The following is a 20,889-nucleotide window of genomic DNA, read 5'->3' as shown; positions in this document are numbered from 1 at the left end:
CGGATGAATTAGTGTAACTTTCTGTTGTCTTGAGTTATTTGATTCCTGGAGTGAATTAATACAAATACAATGTCAATTTCCTATATGCCTTAGGAAATGCATTAATTTTTTTTTCCTTGTGAGTCATTTTACTTGTGGAATGTATTAAGGCTAAGAATAAATCAGTTTTCCTGAAGATTATGCACTGAAATTAATTGAAACTCTTCATGCCTGTTCTTCTTACTTAATGCATTTAGGCATCGTGCATGTATGTATAGCGGCAACTAGAGCACGACAAAAGTATGATAACAACAGTGATGTAAGTTCTGCTAGTAACTGTGGCTGGAAAGTTTTGGCACCTTTTTTCCTAAGTTATTTTGTTTTCATTAATCATTATTATAGGATTCTTTCTTTCTTATAGTTGTCTGTACATGAGAATTGTAAAATATTTAATATACGTATATATACAGTTGAAAAAATCTATGGAGTTTTCTTGGACTCCCAGGAATTTTAGCTCATCTGAGGAATTTACTGAGTGTGGAAGCAATGATTCTGCGATAAATTTTGCTAATTCAAACCTTCTCAGTTAGGACACGGTATTGTCTCAGGCTCCTATGACTCACCCACCTGAATAAAATCGTCTTGCGTCAGCTGGAACAGAAGATTTATACACCTTCACGCACACACCGGAATATTCGAGTATTAATAGCGATACCAGGCCAGTGAGGAGTTGTAAAAATCGCCGTAACGTCCTCCCCCCTCCGTGGTCTCCGGGTAACTGATTATTATCTTTGGCTTCTGTAATTGTGGCGCCTTAAGTACTCTAGGCTTCCGTATTTATAAAAGAACCTAAGCTTAAGATTTTATAAGATTACTAGTATATACGTTTGCTTTATACAGCTAGAAATGAGGTAGAGCGAATATGGAAATGGCAGAATCGGGAAAAACGATATTGGCTGTGATAATACCGTAGTTAGCCCCTTCAGTCCTAAACCGTTTATTTTTTTTTTCTTTTTCCCCCTCCCTCTGTTTTTTTTAAATTTTCCTGCTGCCACTGGACGATTTTATTCACCTTATGGCAGACCTTTAGTAGTGAAGGGTTTACTGAGGGCTGTGTCTAACCCCTTCAGTACGAAAAGTCTCCCCTGAGCTGAATAAAATCGTCTGAAGGAAGCAAGAGAATGGGGGGGGGGGGACGAGAGTAGAGTGAAATGGCCACTATCACCATTATTATTATTATTATTGTTATTATTATTATTATTATTATTATTATTATTATTATTACTGTTATCATTGCTGTTATTGTTGTTGTTGCTGTAGGTGTGTTTTAAAGACGCTAAATATCATAGAAATAATTTTAACCTGGAAATATATACGTGATGGTTGGGAGTACGTGGCAAGGAGTCGTCATTGTCACGTGGTTTTTTCTTATCAGTTTCTTATCAGTACATGCGTTGCAGTCTGGGAGAGGGATGACTTCATTAGGTTACATAGTATAACAGGGTGACTCAGGATGGAGAGCGAGAGACTAACGAGGAGAGAGTGAGTGAGGTGTAGGGGGGAGAGGGAGGGGGAGACCGTGGATGAGATGGAGGGATGGTGAGGTATATTAGAGAGGGGTGTGTGAGCTGGGGGGAGGGCAGTGAAATGACAAGGGACGGCGACATGGAGGCGATTTGTTTGTGGCCACCCCTTACAGGATTAAGGCGTCTGGCTGTGGATAGATAGATAGACGATAGATATCCCACAACTATAGTCCGTTTACCTTAACATGGTCCAGATACTACGGCTGGGCATCCTCTCTGTGGCACTTCTTCGTGACTAGCATCTCGTGTTCATATCTTGTTACAACCCGATATTCAAGATGGAGAGGCGATATTTTTTTTTTTTAGGCCAGGCTGGAGTGAAATAGGTATAGTTCCCTGTGCCCCCCTTCCCCCCCCCCCAAAAAAAAAAAAAAAAAAAAAAGGATGGATTGCGAGAGAAAGAGAGAGAGAGAGATTGGAGTGAATTAGCCACACCACCACCGTCACCATTGTTGTTATGTTCCTTGTTCTCATTGAGAGAGAGAGAGAGAGACTGGGTTCACGTTCCTGATGAGCCTGGATAACACTATACCCTGTTCACTTTAACTTGGCCTAAAATTACCATCTCTCCATCATGAATGCCGAGCTGTAACGAGGGATTAACACAAGAATTTGGTGCTAGTCGCGAAGAAGTGCTATGGAAAGGATGTAGAGCCGTAGCATTGCCTTATTCAGCGCTATCGGAAAGAGGCAGGAAATGGACGAATTTGCCAAGTTAAAATGAATGAACTTTAGATGTTTTTAAATGCCTCCTTCACCCCTTCATTACGATGCTGGCTTTTCTGTATTTATTTCCGATATTTGGACGATTTATTATTATTATTATTATTATTATTATTATTATTATTATTATGCCATTTCTGTTCATTCAGGATAACACTAGATTTTTCACCAGTATCTCTTCACAGCGATTGGAATGGACAAGGAAATGTTTGTGTCCTTGTGATGGTGATAGTGTGATGATGATGATGATTGTGTGTGTGTGTGTGTGTGTGTGTGTGTGTGTGTGTGTGTGTGTGTGAGGGTAAGCACGCCGCCAAGCACTACTTCTTGCATCATGGCTCCACGGAGGAAATTCCCTCGTCCATTCACACCGATGACCAAGTTTGTCTTATATTCTACTTGACACGATTTTATTCATCTTTTTTTTTTTCAGCCTTATTATTATTATTATTATTATTATTATTATTATTATTATTATTACTACTACTACTACTACTACTACTACTACTACTACTACCACCACCACTACTACTACTGCTACTGCTACTACTACATTTATTGCTACTACTACAACTACTACTACTACTACAACTACTACTGCCACTACTATTACTAATGCTACTGTTGTTGTTGTTCTTGTTCATGTTCTTTTTCTTTGTCGTCGTCCTGTTATTATTATTATTATTTATTATTATTATTATTTATTATTATTTTTATTATTATTATTATTATTATTATTATTATTATTATTATTGTTTATTGTCGGTATTCTTATGACCGCTGTTTTTAAACCATATTTTCTTCATTACCTCATACACGTAACCCCTCGAATCCAGGTGACGTCTGTTTTACCTATATATTTATTAATTATTTAGTTTTTGGTGCTTTCAGACGATTTTATTCAGCTTAGGGAAGGGCTGTCGAACTGAAGGGGCTTATTAAATCTATCTAACCCCTCAGTTAAAAAAAAAGTCTATGCTAAGCTGAATAAAATCGTCTGGAGGCGGCAAGAATGAAATGAAAAGGCTTCGGTTACAGTGGGTTTGTATTAATTCTCTCTCTCTCTCTCTCTCTCTCTCTCTCTCTCTCTCTCTCTCTCTCTCTCTCTCTCTCTCTCTCTCTCTCATGATATGAGTAAGCACGATATAGGAATTAAGACGGTGACGACGAGTGCGTTGGCACGTAGATAAGAGATAAGAAACAAGGGAGAGGGTAGGAAGGAAATATGTGTGTGTGTGTGTGTGTGTAGATAGATAGAAATATAGATAGATAAGTATAGGTGTAGGTATAGCAAACAACACAGTATACTATAACGCGGCGTATCCTGAAACCCACAAAAACATTCGACATATCAGGAAACTCAGCGTATCACTAAGTCTCGGTATATGATGGAACTCAGTAAGGCAACTCTGTCTTCGGTATACTAAAACCCCAAGTAAACTGCGTATGTGATGAAAGTCTACTCGAAAACGGCACCAGGAAGACCCAAACACGACCGGAAATCATTGCATACCCTCATGTGTTGTCGCCGGAAGTGTGTGTTGATAAGAGAGGACGATAAGGGTGTAGGTGAGAGAGAAATGAGGTCGGTTCAGTATCAACCCGACTGTGACGCTGGATAGGTGCTGCGCTCAGGTGTAGGAATAATACGTTTGTGGTCATCATCATCATCATCATCATCGTCAGCTTTTTGGGCACCCACTCGCTCTCTTCCCTACCCACTTAACTGTATAAAAGCACTTCCATTCCTTCCTTGTGCCAAAAGTGAGTCCAAGTGGGGCTGAAACTTGCATCTCCCCAATAAACAGCATAAAAAATATTGTTGGTATAATTCTTTGTGATTATTAAATTGCCTCTCATTAGAAATATATTGTAAGTCAAGAAATGCTGAATTAATTTCCTTCTCAACAGATTGTGGTGAGCAATGGATGGTGGGTGTGATGGAGGAGGGTCGTCTGGTGGTGGAGGAGGGGGGTCGTGTGATGGAGGTGGATGGTCGTCTGGTGGTGGAGGAGGGGGGTCGTGTGATGGAGGTGGATGGTCGTCTGGCGGTGGAGGAGGAGGGTCGTGTGATGGGGGAGGATGGTCGTCTGGCGGTGGAGGAGGAGGGTCGTGTGAAGGGTATGGATGGTCGTGTGATGGAGGGGAATCAGGTAACACCGACTTTCCTCCCAGCTACGAGACGGCCACGAGAGAGGTGTGTAGTCACGTGTTCTTCACCTCTTCACTACCTGTTTGCTTATTCTTTTACGAGAGATTTAACCTGCCTGTATGAAGTGTGATTAAAAGTTCTGATGTGGTTGGCAGACTCACACTTTAGTTAGCCCCTTTAGTAGAGTCCCTTGCTGCTTACACACACACACACACACACACACACACACACACACACACACACACACACACACACACACACACACACACACACACACACACACACACACACACACACACACACACACACGGTAACGTTCTCGCTTGCCAACTGGTGGACGGGAGTTCGCGCCTTGCTCAGGTTGCGAAAAGTTTCACTGACGAAGTGGGTGGTTACTGTCCCCCTTGAGCAAGGGGACGGGTGTGTGCGTGTGTGAAAGTCACAGCCTTGCCCTTAGATCGGACTATATGAGCCTTCAGCTCCCTTCCGGGAGGGTGAAAGCTGACCATCACGACCATCAAGTGATCCTGACCGACCCGGTGAATTACACACTTGATCCACTGATGAAAGGATTAGGACGGTCATTGTTTTGTATTGGATATCATCGGTTGTGTCAAAATAATGCCCTTTCCCCACGAGCTTGGGCATGGGGAACAACCAGAAATCTTTTAGAGGTTGGGTGTAATGTGAAAACCCCGCCAGGTAATTCCCTCCTACGTATTTCCTGTGTATTCTGTACCCTACTCATCGTCCATCCATGACTTTCTCCTACGTATCTGTTTATACTATAGTAGGTCATTCATTTAGGCCTGCTACTCTCCCTTTTTGTCATATGTGATAATAATATTGATATGCAGTAAGTGATTACATACACTCACTGACACGCCATTCCAATACAAATTTCCACATAATGTTTTCACCCCTACACCAGTTACACTCGTGCTTGAAATATACATGTACAGGAGCGGATAATTTTTCTTCTGGCAAAGTGGTACTTCGTGGCGCCGTAGGTTAGTTATTCTTGAGAGTCCATAAAGAACGTCTTGACTGTTTACTAGAGCTGCTCGCCCATGTTAGGTGCATGCAAGCAGTAAGTCAGTGTGTCAGGGGTGTTCCAAAATATCACCTTTTCCATACTACAAGTGCTTGAGGAAAATTGGCAGAGCAGCTTTATATACAGCAGTAGGATTTGATGTCAGTTTTACTTTCAATTACTGTGGCGTTAATAGCAAAATTGAGCGTCCAGTACGGCGACAAGTTTGAATATACTGTGTTGCAGTTAACAAATAACGACATAATGTTGCAGATGTACCGCTATCACCCCGCCCATGGCCACCCGTACCCCAGCAGAGGACCACCACCGAAGCAGTACACCATCTGCAGCAAAAACATCCTCAAATGGCTCCTCATACCCATTCTCGGGGTAGTTTTCATCGTCATCATCACCGTCATCATCGTCATCACAACTATGTAAACTGTAATAACCCCCTCTGTACTTAAACTGTTATAACCCTTGCAATCTCATGACGCATTTTTGTTTATCGTTATCAGGTCATTATTATAACTACAACTGATGCATAATTTAACATTAAATTAGCCACTTTACCCTTAGGAAGTTTATTTTTATTTTTTTTATTGCGGCTTACACATAGTAGTTTTATTCAGCTTAGACTTCGGAGGTTAATAGTAAATGTATGTAAGTTTTAATGATTTATTTGCACTTCTAACAAAACCATAGCAAGTAAGGTTATAATAAGATCGATATGTCAAGGTTGTGAACAGCGCACAGTCAGATGGAATATAGAATCAAAGTTTTAGAGTACAACGGAAAGAAAGTATCTGTCTATCTATCTGTCTCGGTCTATATCGATCTGTCTGTATTTACAGATAGATCGAAGTAGGTACATAGATATTGCGTGAATAGAGTACAGTAAGTGAACTTCATATGTGATGGTAAAAAGGTGAACAGAACGCAACAGAAATGAAGTATCTATGTGTATGTATAGATAGATAGAAAGAGGGAGATAGATATATAATGTGAATAGGATACAGTAAACTGAACTTCAAATAGAAAGGTGATGAGGACACACCACACTGAACCATAGTCAATAATACGTAGGTTGGCAGCAGGATACAGCATAGTTCATAATCAAGTGTTTAAACCCAATGCAACCAAACAGTGAACTGAATTAAAGGTTTGAACATAATGGAACAAATGAACAGTATCTCGCTTGTTCATCGTCTCTTTTTGTATATGAGAGGTGAGTTCAGCGTAACACCTTTCTTTCTCTTTTTCTTTTTTCTTTCTTTTTCTTACTTTCCTTTTTTTTTTTTTATTTGTCGTTATCGTTAAATTGATATCACAGCGTTTTGTTTACCTTGGTGGGTGCATCAGTGTGTGAACTTGCAAATCATTCACACGATGTAGAGTAAGGATATGGTGGGTGACCTATCATTATTATTATTATTATTATTTTTATTGATGTAGTGGCTGTGGTATTAGCAGCAGTAGTAGTAATAGTGGTAGAAGTTGTAATAATAGAAGTAGTAGTAGCAGTAGTAGTAGTAGTTATATTTTGATATGTTCTATTTTTACCTCCGCCTATGGGATTATTTTTGGCTTTGTTTGTCTGTCCGTTTGTTAGCAGCATCAAGGAAAACCTGTTGGAATCGCCCCAGATTTAGAATATTAATTGAGGACTATCAGAGGAGCAAGTGAATATGCGAATGTTGGGTCAAAAAGGGTCAGAGGTCAAGGTCAAAAGGAATATGATGCGGCTTTAGGGGATCGTGTTGTGTGTGTGCTCGTGTTTGCTGTCGCTGCTGTTATTCAAGGTCATCTTCTCGTTCTAGTGATGCTGCTGCTGTTATAGATTGCTGCTGTTCTTGTTTCATGTGCGTGTGTGTGTGTGTGTGTGTGTGTGTGTCGTTGCTGAGTAAGAACAAATAAAGGGAGGTTCCTTTTTTTCTCTTCCCTGACACTCCTCACAAGATGCGGCGTTGGGCAGTTATCAGTGGCGTGATTACCGTTTTTGCATCACGCTGTCAGCCATGGTGATAATTATGTAGCCTGGTGGGCCTAGGAGACTCCCTTGCACGTTTTCCATAGCGATTTATTTTGCAGTGAACGCCTTAACGCTATTTATATGGCGACCCATTTTTTTCCCTTCACTTTTTCTCATGTTAAGCTTATTTTTGCAACTTCTAGGGTCTTTTTAAAATTATTTCTTAAGCTTAGAAAAAATCTGTGGCAGTGATGGGTTAGAAAGTCTGTTGTTGTCTTTACTACGAGGTGCCTCTAGTAGTACTAATCAAACTAATAATATGCACTGTTGGTAGCGAGTTCTTTTATGCTGCGGGACCGGGTCAATTCGCCACACCAGCTGACTACAAAATTGGCAACCCTGAGCATTATTACTGTCGACCCTATATTAAAAAGTTGATATTCCCTTTTAAATTCGGCAGTATAATTATCAACTTCCCACACCAGCGGACTGAGCCGTCCCCTCAATGTAACCACAAAATTGGCTACCCTGAGCATTATTTTCTATCCACCCTATATTAAATGAACTTAGTATTCCCTTATATATTTGCCTGTATGAGTAGGAACATATTTTACATATAGATTTCTCAGTAATATTACTCTTGAATATTATCCTGTACCGCGTTTATATTTTCCTGTCATAAGTTTATGTAAATGTTATATAAGAAACGAAGAGAATATTTTATTATTTTGTATAGTACCTATTATTATTATTATTATTATTATTATTATTCGGCTGTATTGTTATTTTTATATTTGTAATGATTTTGAAAAGTTTTATGGATGTTAATGAACGTATTTGGTTATTATACTTGATGTCTTCTAGTATGTTACTAGTTTTTCAATAACGCTGGACTACATAACAATAACAAAGTCCAGGAGTATCAATAAGTTGTGTGTGTGTGTGTGTGTGTGTTTTATGAAAGGAAGAAGGAACCAAAGGCTAGGAGCCCGCAAGATTTTTCCCTCCAAGAAAATACAAAAACAAGATAGAGCGCCAAATTCAAGATTGGTTCATTTCGAGATGCCAGGACACGTTGCATTTGAAAGACTGGAGTCATAGGCAGTAGGAAATATAAAGGGGGATTTTTCCAGAGTTGACCTGTTGCATACATGAAGGACTACTTCGTAGGAGTAACATTTAACTCCTGCATTAGAGTTGGACAGGAAAGGGATGAGAGTTGTTGCCAGATGGGTGCTACGCCCCCACAGTAGTGGTTGAGCGATGCAAGCAGACAGTTCAGAGGAGCAGTGACCATTGAAGTTGCGATAGAAAAGAGATAAAGATGTAACAGTGTGGCGAAGAGACAGAGGTTGAAGGGAACCAGTAAGAGAAGAGAGCTAATGAGACGAACAGCCTTTGACTCCACCTTGCTAATTAGAAAAGTCCTTAGCTCAGGTAATAATGAAGAAGAAGGAGGAGGAGAAGAAGAATATATATATATTTTTTTATATCCTTCGGCTGGAAGGGTTAAACTTTAGTAGGATGTCTTGGGTAATGAAAATCGTCTGGAATTAACCTAAGATAGGAAAAAAAAACAGGTAGTCCAGTAAAAATAAGATCCAGTCGTTTCTGTGGCAAGGCACTTGAAAAAGAACTACATCTGATGTTAAACCCTTCTGCCGCCGCCAGTTCATTTTTATTATTTTGATTATTTTAGTGTCAGGACGATTGTTGGATTCTATTCTTGCTGACGTTAGATGATTTTTTTCAGCTTAACCCCCTCAGTTTGACGATGACCTCTTTGGGAATATTTTTTTACATTTCACTTGGTCCCTATTTTTATTTTATTGTTCTTTTGCAGTTTATCTCGCGTACCTCAGTACCAAAATAAGACAATACTCTGGCTCTTCACTCATTCTATTGCACTTCTTCGTGATTAGCATCGTACTCCAGTGTTAATTTACTTTTATTATTACTCTTACAGTTCCCCCAGTGGTGAATGAAATCGTCAGGTAGTAGCAAGATGATATGCGAGAATATGCTAGGGAGGATGGTGTCTTGAGATGAGGGTACTAAATAGCGTGATGGATAGGTAGATGGATAGATACATAGATGATCGGTTGATACACAGATAGCTGGCAACAAGAATAAAATAAAAGGCAACCTATGATCATAAACTTTACTAAATTTGATGCTTTAGAGCTCTGCGAAACAAGAGCTTAAAGCTTAATAGGAATAACAAGCTGTGTCCTCTAAGAAGTCAAGGTCAGATTCTATCCGGAAACTTGGTAAGACAGTTGAAGACCCCTCGCCATCAGCCCAGCGCTGTAAAAGTAGTTTTACTTTAGAAACGTTTAATATGAATACCTTGTGTTCGATTCTCCATTACTAGTACCAGTGGTGATCTCATCGATGTTAATCTCGCCAGAATTAAGAGCATTATAAATATATATATATATATATATATATATATATATATATATATATATATATATATATATATATATATACGCACACATGTACACGTCTTGCCTTGATTTGAGTGTAGTCTCGTAGCAGTGTGAAGGAATATACCTTTTAAAAGAGTAAAGCTCTTATACCAGTAATTTCAATATCACCTATGGCCCATTTGCTTAAACGGCTAAAATGATCATACCTTTACCATGAAGTGGGTGAACCATGGGAGACTATAGGCGAAGTTACAACACTTTCACCATCACTGTATTCTAAAGCTAATGGTTCATATGCATAGGATTATAAGGTTAATAGGGATACAAAAGACAAAATGTATTGAACTGTAACCGAAATGAGAAGCTTTAACAAAGCCTTTACTTCAGTTATAATGAGTATATCAACTGCAAGGGACTGAGACATCTTAGTCAGAAAACCGAGAATGGACTAATAAGAAATGCCCCGAGTTGGCTACTGTCGGGCCAGGATAACGCTGACAGGAGGCAAGCTCCGATTCAAGTCACTTTGGTCACTGGTGAGCTGCTGGAACTCGGTGCTGGAACGATCACGCAACTTGTGGTCAGACTGTTCCCTGTCGAAGGAGGAACGTCTGGCCTGATCGTCGTACCTGGCATCAGGCGGGTCCCACCTGAGAGTCTGAGGTGTGGTGGCCCGTCCTTGGACATCAGAGCCATCAACGGTGGCCTTCATGATGATGTGAGTTCCAGGGATGGAGGCGTAGAGTGTGGCGCGGCGGCCTTCCTCGAACTGAGCCCCATGGGAGTCAACGAATTCCCCTTGGTAGTTCTGCTGATCCTGGAATTCCCTTTGGTAATTCTGCTGATCCTGTAATTCCCTTTGGTAATTCTGTTGATCCCTTCTGTAGTTCTCCTGATCTTGGAATTCCTTTTGGTAATTCTGCTGATCTTGGAACTGGCTGCGGTAACTCTGCTGGTTCTGGAACTGGCCAGACTTCTGGTTCTGGAATCTAGCTTGGTTATTTAGCACGTTCTGCAAGTGGTCTTGGCTTCGGAGACCTTCATCCTGGAACTGTCCTGGGCTAAACTGGTTCTGGAACTGGTCAAGATTCACCTGCTGGAACTGGTCTTGGCTGTATTGCTGACTCTGTAAGCGGGCCTGGCTTTGCTGAGTCTGGAGTCTGTCCTGTTTCTGGATGCTGTCTTGGCTATAGCGCTGAGTCTGGAAAGTGTCATGGAATCCCTGCTGACTCCTGAAGCGATTGCTGAAATCCTGCCGTGCTGCTGAGTGGTCCTGTTCAGCGGTGCCCTTGTTAACGGTGGCCTTGAATCCCGTCCCTGGAGCCACTGAGTAATCCACCACACGCAGGAGGCCATCGGGGTCCACCACACTGTACTGTCCCTGCACGTAGTCCCCCCGACGCTCCTCCCTCACAGCCTTCTGGTCCCCGGTGGAACGCGCGTTAACCTCGTAGGCCCAGGCGTATTCCGGCACCTTGGAAGGACAGTTGTGGTTAGTATTTATTGTAACAGTTATCAGTTGTGATTAGTTTTATTGTCCATGAATTATATAACAATTCTTGAAACTTTAAAACTGTAAACGTATGTTGAGTGCTAGTTAATTACAAAAAAAAAAAAATTGGCGTCTTTGAGATCCAAATGAGTAGATTCTTCTTCTTCTTCTTCTTCTTCTTCTTCTTCTTATTATTATTATTATTATTATTATTGTATCAGAAGCTAAAATAACAGAAATATGATTCATATCGAAAACCACCTTTTATTTAAAGTGGATCAGCGATGTTGCAAAAACTTAGCTTCTGTCACAAATGGCTAGATAGTTGAAGTGAATAACCAAGTTGTGGTGTTTGAGGCTACTGATAGGGTGAAAAACAGTATGGGGGAGATGGCTGTGATTGTGACAGTGCAATTGGTAACAAAATACCCGGACACCACAATTGTTATACTGCATACTTAGGCTTGTTTTGTGTATTGCATAAGGTTGGACCTGTAAGGTAAGTATTTCATTATTAGTCTGTGGACGTGGAACGTTTTGTAGTTATTTCATTGGATCATTTTTTGCAAATGGCGCATTAAATGGCACTGTACTGTACTACTACACAGCTGTAGTACAATGTGTTGTTATTTGATCTTAACGATTTCATTACCTAATTAACAGTGCATCTGACAGCACAAGGAATGTTGTCATAAAGCAGAAGTATCACAAACCTGGTCCTTATTCAGTACAGTGTTGGTTGAAAGTAAGGTGTTTTAGTAATAATGGCTTATTTTATTAATCCATAGAGTGGATTGCAAAAACTAAGAAATACCCACCACGTTCATGATAACATATCTAATTCAATATGGCAGTCTTCTGGCCCCGTACATCATTTGCCATGATAGCGTCCTGAAGCTGTATATTAAGCCTGTGAAAGGTAGTGACTCGTGCATAATGTATTTCCAACAGTTCTTTAATTTTGTTCAGCATTCTTCGAGGGGGGTTATTTTGAAGGCTTCGAGACTTTTGTTCCATATTGGATTAAAAAGTTTGTACCGTATTTACAGCGTGGTTGTACGTAGTGCTGGAGCGACTCACCGTGTCTCCGAAGGCGTTGTAGACGGCGGGTGTGGCCTGTGAGTACTGGCGGTGCTTCTGCAGGACGTCTGAGGGTGGGGTGAGGCCAAGGTGGAGCTGAACACCCCTGGAGTCCAACACATAGGTGCCATCAAGGGCCCTCACCACCGCCACACCAGCCACCGCCACCAGCACCACCACTACCACCTGCAGGACGGTAGCATTATTACCATTATGGCTCTACAGCAGAAAATTGTCATATTTTTGTTGATATTTGAGGGAATTTTTTTATAATGTTTTTGTGCATATTCAAACTCTAATGTTTTCTTCATGAACATCCAAAAGGGCAGCTCACATTGTTCCCATTAGCCTGGCGCCTTGCAACGAGGGCATAAAGACGTCTTCGGATTCAAGGCATCAACCTGTTCAGTCCCAGTTGTGTATTTTTTTCACGTTCTTCTTGGCACCTCCTGACCGTTTCATTAAGCTTTAGGAATATTTCTTGTAGTTATAAGTGAACGAAAGCCGTATATAACCTCTCACGTTCAAAAAGCGTCTCTAGAGCTGAATAAAATTGTCTTGTTAAGAATGAAGTTCAGAATACGTCATCGGATGTAATTAGTTTACAAGACAAAACTTAGAACCTTACCTTCATGGTGACAAGATGAGCAGAGAGTGGCGAGTGTATTTTTGTGGCTGTGTTTATATACTTGTGTGGGAGGGGGGTGAGGGGGAGAAGTCTGAGGGGTGAGGGGGAGAAGGGTAAGGGGGTGTGGATGGTGTGTGGGAATAAAGAGGAAAGGAGGGGGAGGTGTAAGAGAAGGAAAGGGGACGGGGGTGGTGGGGGGAAGGAAAGGGTTAGGGGTGGAGGTAAAGGGTGTGGGGGGTATGTGAGAGTAGGGAGGAGGGTGAAATGGCAGGAGAGGGGAAAAGGGAGTTAGATTGTGGCGGTGGAGGGAGAGGGAGGATGGGGTGGGTGTGTCTGGGTGGGGGTGAGATGGGAGGCGAAGGTTAGGGAGGGGGTAGGGGAGGGAAGGAGACGGAAGGAAGGAGGGAAGCTAAGGAAAGGAGGGAGACAATTATTAAGGTGTGGATGAGAGAGAGAGAGGGAGAGAGAAAGAAACCAAGACAGTGAAGAAGCGTCAGTCTAGAGAGATACTGTTTCACCTGAAGGTCGCTCACCCCTTCAGTACGATGGCGTCATGTTTATCGTATTCTTGCTTCCACCAGACGATTTTATTTCCAGGACGATTTTGTATTACAGTATATTCTCTCGCTACCACAGACGATTTTTTATTTATTTTTACTTCAGATATTAACAGCTTAGGGGAGACTTCTATTATTGAAGACGATAACTGAAAAGCGTCTAATTTCGGAGTTTGGGGATGGCTGCTACAAAACTGCCTTCGATTCTCTCTCTCTCTCTCTCTCTCTCTCTCTCTCTCTCTCTCAGTAGCGATTCTGGTTGGGTTAGGTTTAGGGTCGAGTTTGGCAGGAATAACTCAAAAAAATAATAATAATAATTCATGCCATCCTCCTTCTCACATCTATTCCTTCCTCCCTTCCATCTATCCTCCATCCATCTACTCATCCATCCATTTATCTATCCACCATCTATCCTCCATCTATCTCAAAGCTTTTAGGAGTACTAGTGTGAAAAATACCTCGGGATAAACTTGTCCCTACTCATTAACAACCTATCTATCCACTCACAACACGCCAAACGTCCATACTCACTCGCCTGCTTTCTTCATTTGCCTCATTCTCGGTCTGCCTCTTCTTTTTCCACTTTTTCTTTTACATACTCCCTCATACACCCCTCCACCTCGTTCTTGGTCTACCGCTTCTTCCACCCATACCATCACTTCCATAACTTCCTCGCCCATATACTGTACTCTCTCTCTCTCTCTCTCTCTCTCTCTCTCTCTCTCTCTCTCTCTCTCTCTCTCAGCCACCATACACCTCACCTTGTCCCTCATCCTCATTCTCGTTCTTCTCCTTCTTCTAACTATCCCTCATCTCTCCATCTCGTCTTCGGTCTTCCCCTCCTTCTTCCCTCTCAGCTGCGCCCCTCCCCAGCATCAGCTGATAGCATCGGGTTTATCAGCGGGTTTATCTTGTGTTATCAGGTGTGTGGGCGGGGCGGGTGGCGGATGTGGTGCTGGCAAGGTCGGAACATAACGGAATTATGCACTACCATGACGTCACTGATACCGTACCTGTATGCGTCGCGTCTCGCATGGTATATGAACACGGCCGACTGCTTGCGTTGTTGTATTGATGTTCTTTTTGGTTGTATTCATTTTATTCAGGAATTATTTCATTTGGATTTGGAGAGATCAATAATTATGATATTATATTATCTCTCTCTCTCTCTCTCTCTCTCTCTCTCTCTCTCTCTCTCTCTCTCTCTCTCTCCTCTCTTTATCTATCTATCTATCTATCTATATATACTGTATATATAATACGTCGGTATGTGTGGCCGACTCAGGACAAATACTTTTTTAGAAGTGTGCCCACTTTCTCGTTATTATATTATGATGAAGCCTGTGAACGTTTTGCTGGTTATACTGTACGTTCCCAGAAAAGCCGCTCGTGTGACGTAAACTTGATGATGTCACACCATTGTGTCCAACAACACGAAGACAGTTTTTTATCTCCTGAACTTGAATTGTGATTCAGACTGATTGTATATATTTTGTTTCAGCTCACACCGCTACCATACAGTGTACAAAGTGAACATCTGAATAGGGAAAAGGCGTAAAAAAGTGAATATTAAAAAAATTTCATACAACAAAATGATTCGCGAGCATTACGACTAGCCGCTTGTTTTTTTGCGGTAGAAATTGGTTAATCTGCGTTATAAATAAAACACTTAAACGTTACACGAGCTGCAGTCCCCGATAAGGAGGTGACATCATCGCCATACAATACATACACATGTTTTTGGAGCGTTAACACCATCACTACCACGGTTTTATTTTTTATTTAGTATTGCTATAACTGGATGGTTATTTTTAGATTGGGAGAGACTTTAGGATTAGAGTGGTAGGTTTATTATTATTATTATTATTATTATTATTATTATTATTATTATATTATTATTATTATTATTTTATTATTATTATTATTATTATTATTATTCTATCTATCTATCTATTGCCAGACGCCTCAATCCCGTTTGGGGTGGCCACAAACAAATCGCCTCCACGTCGTCCTGTCCCCCGCCATTTCACTGCCCTGCTCCCAACTCACACCCCCCTCTCTCATATACCTCTCCACCCCATCCCTCCATCTCATCCTCGGCTTCCCCCTCCCTCTTCCCCCCTCCACCTCACTCACATACACTCTCTTCGTCAGTCTTTCACCCTCCATCCTTTCCACATGGCCAAACCACCTCAGTGTGTTCCTCATAACACTTCCTATCACATCCACATCAACACCACAACGCTTCTTTATATCCTCATTCGTCAGCCTGTCTCTCCATGTGACTCCATAGGCTCCTCTTAAATAACTCATTTCCACTGCTCTCACTCTTGACTTGTGTCCTTCCAACAACGTCCAAGCTTCACTTCCATACGTTAGAGTTGGTATCACAATACTGTCATGTAGTAACTTTTGCACTTCCATGCTCACTTCCCTGTTTCTTATCACTGCTTTCAAAGAACCAGCAACCTTTCTTCCCTGCTGTACCCTTTCAAGCACTTCACCCTCCAAACCTCCATCCTTACTCATCACACTACCCAAGTACTTAAACGTACTTACATTTTCCAATTCCTCACCATCCAATTTCGCTCTCGCTGTTCATTATTTTTATAATCATTATTATTACTAGTACTACTATTACTTCCACCACCACCACCACCACCACTACTACTACTACTACTACTACTACTACTACCACTACCACCACCACCACCACCATTTCATTGTTCAGAGAGACTTTTTGGACTGGATGGTTGGATAAAGCCTCCATTATAATCACCTCATTATACAATCTCAGCCCTTCAACATGGTGGTACTCGAATTAATATAAAAATGTAGTCGGTCTGAAAGGATTAACTATCACCAGCAGCCAATGGTAACGCTCCTGTATATCGTTAACAGCCAATGATAACGTTTCTTTATCTTGTCTCCAGCACATTTCTTATCTCACCGCCAGCCAGTCCAATCGTGGCCCCCGGATACGATAACAGATACCGCGCCAAACATTGTCAGCTGACGGGAGGTAGATAAAAGCAGGGGTCGTGCTGTCGTTCGTTTAGTTACCTTAGTAGACCTGATTTGAATCGTAACTCCCGAATCTGAACGTTAGGTCTGTTTTACCGGTCACTCAAGCGTTAGACTCGGTTTTTTTATTTAAACCGAATTTTGTTACTTTGCCAAGTCATTTTTTATATCAAGCAGAGGAGCAATAGATCATACTTAAATCTTAACTTATAGATCTTTAAATCGGCTTTTTTTTCATCAAGTTTAAGTGAAAGCTTGGATTTAAATTGAAACCACGATATCTTATTGCCTTGTTAAGCCTCATCATCAAATGCAGTTAAGCAAAAAATTTAAATCGGTCAGCTCCTGGAAAATACAGACTTCAAAATTGTTTCGTGGTTATTCCAAAGAGTTTGGCTTTCATTTATAACAGTTGCGTTAAGAGGAAAAGAACATTTACAGTACAGTGGAACATTTAGGCATTTTCTCGGTTATTCTCTTCCTTCTTCGTTCACCAGTGTTCTTCGTTGTGTGAGTAATTTATCTGTGTTATTTATTTATTTATTTATTTAGTTATTGAACATATTGTAATTTATTGAGGTTGGAAAAATTTAGGCTCGTATTCTGGTCGAGCAAGGAAGCTCTGTAGCACCTCTTCTTCAGCGATTGATTTTTCGATCCGACTGGTTTATATAATTGCGTACCTTATTTATGCGGAGAGAGGCAATATTAGAATGATTCAAGCAACACGGAAGTTGATCTGTCTATCTATCTATTGCCAGACGCCATAATCCCGCAAGGGGTAGCCATTTGACTTTGAGTTATTTGTTTTACGGGGAGGGGCACAAACCCTCCACCAACCCACTTGTTGACACGTAGGGAGCACGTATGGTTTGGTTATATGGTTACCACCCAGCGTTGTAAATGGTTTCTTGGCTTACAAGAAACCATTTGGCTTGTCACTCAATGTAAAGCCACCTGTAAAGGAAAGAAAAGTAATAAGAAGTGACAGGAAGGATGGGAGAAATAGGAAGAGAGGAGGGCAGGCACAGAAAAAGAATGATAAAGGCTAAGAAAAAAGTAGACAGCACTACATCGAGTGAGTGGATGATGGTCGCCACCACCTACCACTACTGAAGTTGATAATAACGTACAATAAGCGAAATAAATAGCTTAGTAAGAGGTGTTAGGGAGCTTCCTTACTCTATGTGTGGAGTCCTTTGTTACCTCCATCACCCAGAGCAATGGTGTATGCAGGCCACTAGTTTTATTTTATTTTTTTCAATCATTTATGCAACACCTGCAGTGGTTAGATATTGGTATTGCAAAGTGTAGTCAGCAGCGATAGGGAAAGATTAAGCTTGGCCTATCAGAATTATGTTTCAAAACTAATCGAAAACACGAGTCTTGTCCACATCTTAGCGCTCACCGTTTAATAATGCCACCCTTCCTCTGTCTGTCTGTCTGTGTCTGCTCGCCCATCAGACTAAGGAGAAACTTTAATGGATGATGATGATGGTGAATATTTGTGGAAGAATTCGGGACGAGAGTAGGTGGTAGTAGTAGTAGTAAGAGTAGGAGCAGTAGCTGGAATTGCGCAGCGTGGCGAAGGGTAGGTGCCCTAATCTAGTTCCTATCACCTTAACTTGGCCCAGATTTCCGTCCTTTTGTAGCTTATTTCACCTAGCTCAGTAGCGGAATAAGGCGATGCTGCGGCTGTGTGTAGTTTCCATAGCACTACCTCGTGACTAACATTATATTCTAGTGTTAATCTATCGTTAATTTTAGGTCAATTTGTAGTAAAGAATGTGTAACACCTCACACCTTGACACCACACACTGCGGCATTACACATTGCCACACCACACACAACTACACCTGACACCGCCATACCACAAACTGCCACTTTCCACACTGTCACACCCATACTGCCACACCACGTAACACACTACCACACCCCTAATCTTGAACTTCCAGAAACTTTTGCCATACCGTGTTGTGATTAACGGTTGCACAAACGAAAACTTTGTCTAGCTCTTTATATTAAATTGTGTGTATATATTTCAGGTCAGGTGCGGGTAAGGGAATGAGTCTGTTATGATGGGGGAGGGGTAAACCAGCTCTGCTGTCGGGCCCTGCTGCGGATGTCACAGATTGCATTGCTCAGTTGACCCTTGTGCGGTGTGGTGCGGTGAGGATCTGTCCGTTCTACCCTTTGGGGCTAAGATGCGAATGAATGTGTTTGAATGGATTAGTAAATGGGGAGTGTGTCGTCCTGTCTCGGCTACCTCCCTTTCCTTGGGGGAAGCAGCCTAGGTATATATATATATATATATATATATATATATATATATATATATATATATATATATATATATATATATATATATATATATATATCTACATTCTTCACCACATTATTCCCAATTACACAATTGATTTGGTTCTCCACGTTCACATATATATATATATATATATATATATATATATATATATATATATATATATATATATATATATGAACATGGAGAACCAAATCAATTGTGTAATTGGGAATAATGTGGTGAAGAATGTAGAAAACTTTAAATATCTGGGAACGATTGTATCATCTAATGGATCATTAAACAATGAAATTGAGGAGAGGATTAGACAGGCTTGGCGAGCTGTTGAAATGTTGAAATCTGTTTGGAATAATAATATGCTTTCGGTACATACTAAAGTGAAAATTTACAAGTCCATGGTTAGACCAATTTTAATTTATGGGCATGAGTCATGGTACAGTACAATTGCAACAGATCAGAAAGTATTAGGATTTGAGAATAAAATACTGAGAAGGATTCTTGAGGTAAAGTGGCAAGACAGAGTTACAAATGCAAGAGTAAGGGATATTACGAGAGTGGAACCAGTTAATGAATATGTGAGACTGTCTTGTTGGAAGTGGCTGGGGCACATATACAGAAAAGAAGGTAGTTTAATACATGATGTGCCAGAGTGGACTGCTAGAGGAAGAAGAGATAGAGGTAGGCCGAGGGAAACCTGGTTGAGGACAATGAAAAAGGAAGCAGGAGAGGAGTGTTGGTGGGACCTGAAGGAGATGGCAAGAGACAAATATTGGTGGAGAGAGTTCATTGAGGCCCTATGCATCCCGTGGGGTGTCACAGGAAATTATATATACATATATATATATATATATATATATATATATATATATATATATATATATATATATATATATACATACAGAGAGAGAGAGATTCGAACCGGTGCCAGCCCAATTCTTACGACTGACATAAGAAATCCACTCGACTGTACTCTTTTTAAAATCACGTTGGCTTTCATTTTTCATCCTTTTGCAGCTTATTTCACGTTGCTCAGTGGCAGAAGAAGACAATGCTGTGACACTACATCCCTTCCATAACCTATCTCTCGTTGGGACTAACATAAATCCCAGTGGTAATCCATTGTTACAACTCAGCATGAAAGATGGAGATGTGGCAGTTTTAGGCCAAGTTAGAGTGAAAAGAGTGTACCTGCCTTCATTAACCCATTCCATTATCACGACGTTCATGACTCAATTTCAGGGATATTGAGGTGGTTCAGTGACGGCCTTGTGTGTTATCAATCACTTCCTGCTTCGTACGTTGCTAGCATGTAAAATCACACACACACACACACACACACACACACACACACACACACACACACACACACACACACACACACACACACACACACACACACACACACATTCTCTCTCTCTCTCTCTCCTATATTCTTTTTTACCTCAGTTTGTCCCAGATTTTCGTCCTTTTGCAGTCTATTCCACGTAACTCGCAAAATAACACTACACTGACTACATGCTTTCTACAGCACTTCTTCGTGACTATTCCATTCTTACTCCTACTTGGCCTAAAATTGCCATCTACCTATCTTGAATCCTGAGCCGTAGCTGTAGATTAACGCTAGAATATGATCCTAGTCACGAAGAAGTGGTGCGGGAAGGTTGTAGAGCCGTCGTACTGTCTTTTTCCGCCACTGAGCTACGTGAAATAATCTGCAAGAGGACGAAAGTCTGGGCCAAGTGAAGATGAAAAGCGTATAGTTCATATCAACGTCTTTCAAAAAAATGTCATATTCTAGTGTTAATTTCTTGTCAAAAACTCAATATTCAAGAGAGATGAAAGTTTTAGACCAAGTTAGAGCTAAAAAATAAATATGTATACCTCGACTCATCATCTTCCTCCATCTAGAGT

The 20,889-nt window shown here is 40.9% G+C and overlaps 1 protein-coding gene across 1 annotated transcript in view; it reads right to left on the bottom strand.

Moving 5' to 3' along the window:
- Positions 1 to 10,037: 10,037 nt before the first annotated feature.
- LOC145416770 (uncharacterized) overlaps positions 10,038 to 20,889 on the bottom strand; it is a 14,352-nt gene continuing 3,500 nt past the window's right edge. The window contains exons 2-3 of the mRNA XM_080285692.1: positions 12,450 to 12,635; positions 10,038 to 11,351 (exon numbers count right to left, since the gene is read on the bottom strand). Of these exons, the coding sequence (XP_080141818.1) occupies positions 10,350 to 11,351; positions 12,450 to 12,635 (1,188 nt within the window). The 3' untranslated portion in view covers positions 10,038 to 10,349. The remainder of the gene's footprint in view (positions 11,352 to 12,449; positions 12,636 to 20,889) is intronic.

Source organism: Coenobita brevimanus, chromosome 107 (genome assembly GCF_032717465.1).
Source record: "Coenobita brevimanus isolate Jiangsu-jjx chromosome 107, ASM3271746v2, whole genome shotgun sequence".
NCBI lineage: Eukaryota > Metazoa > Arthropoda > Malacostraca > Decapoda > Coenobitidae > Coenobita > Coenobita brevimanus.
The sequence above is the reverse complement of the archived record's forward strand: the minus strand, read 5'-3'. Positions and strand labels throughout refer to the sequence as shown.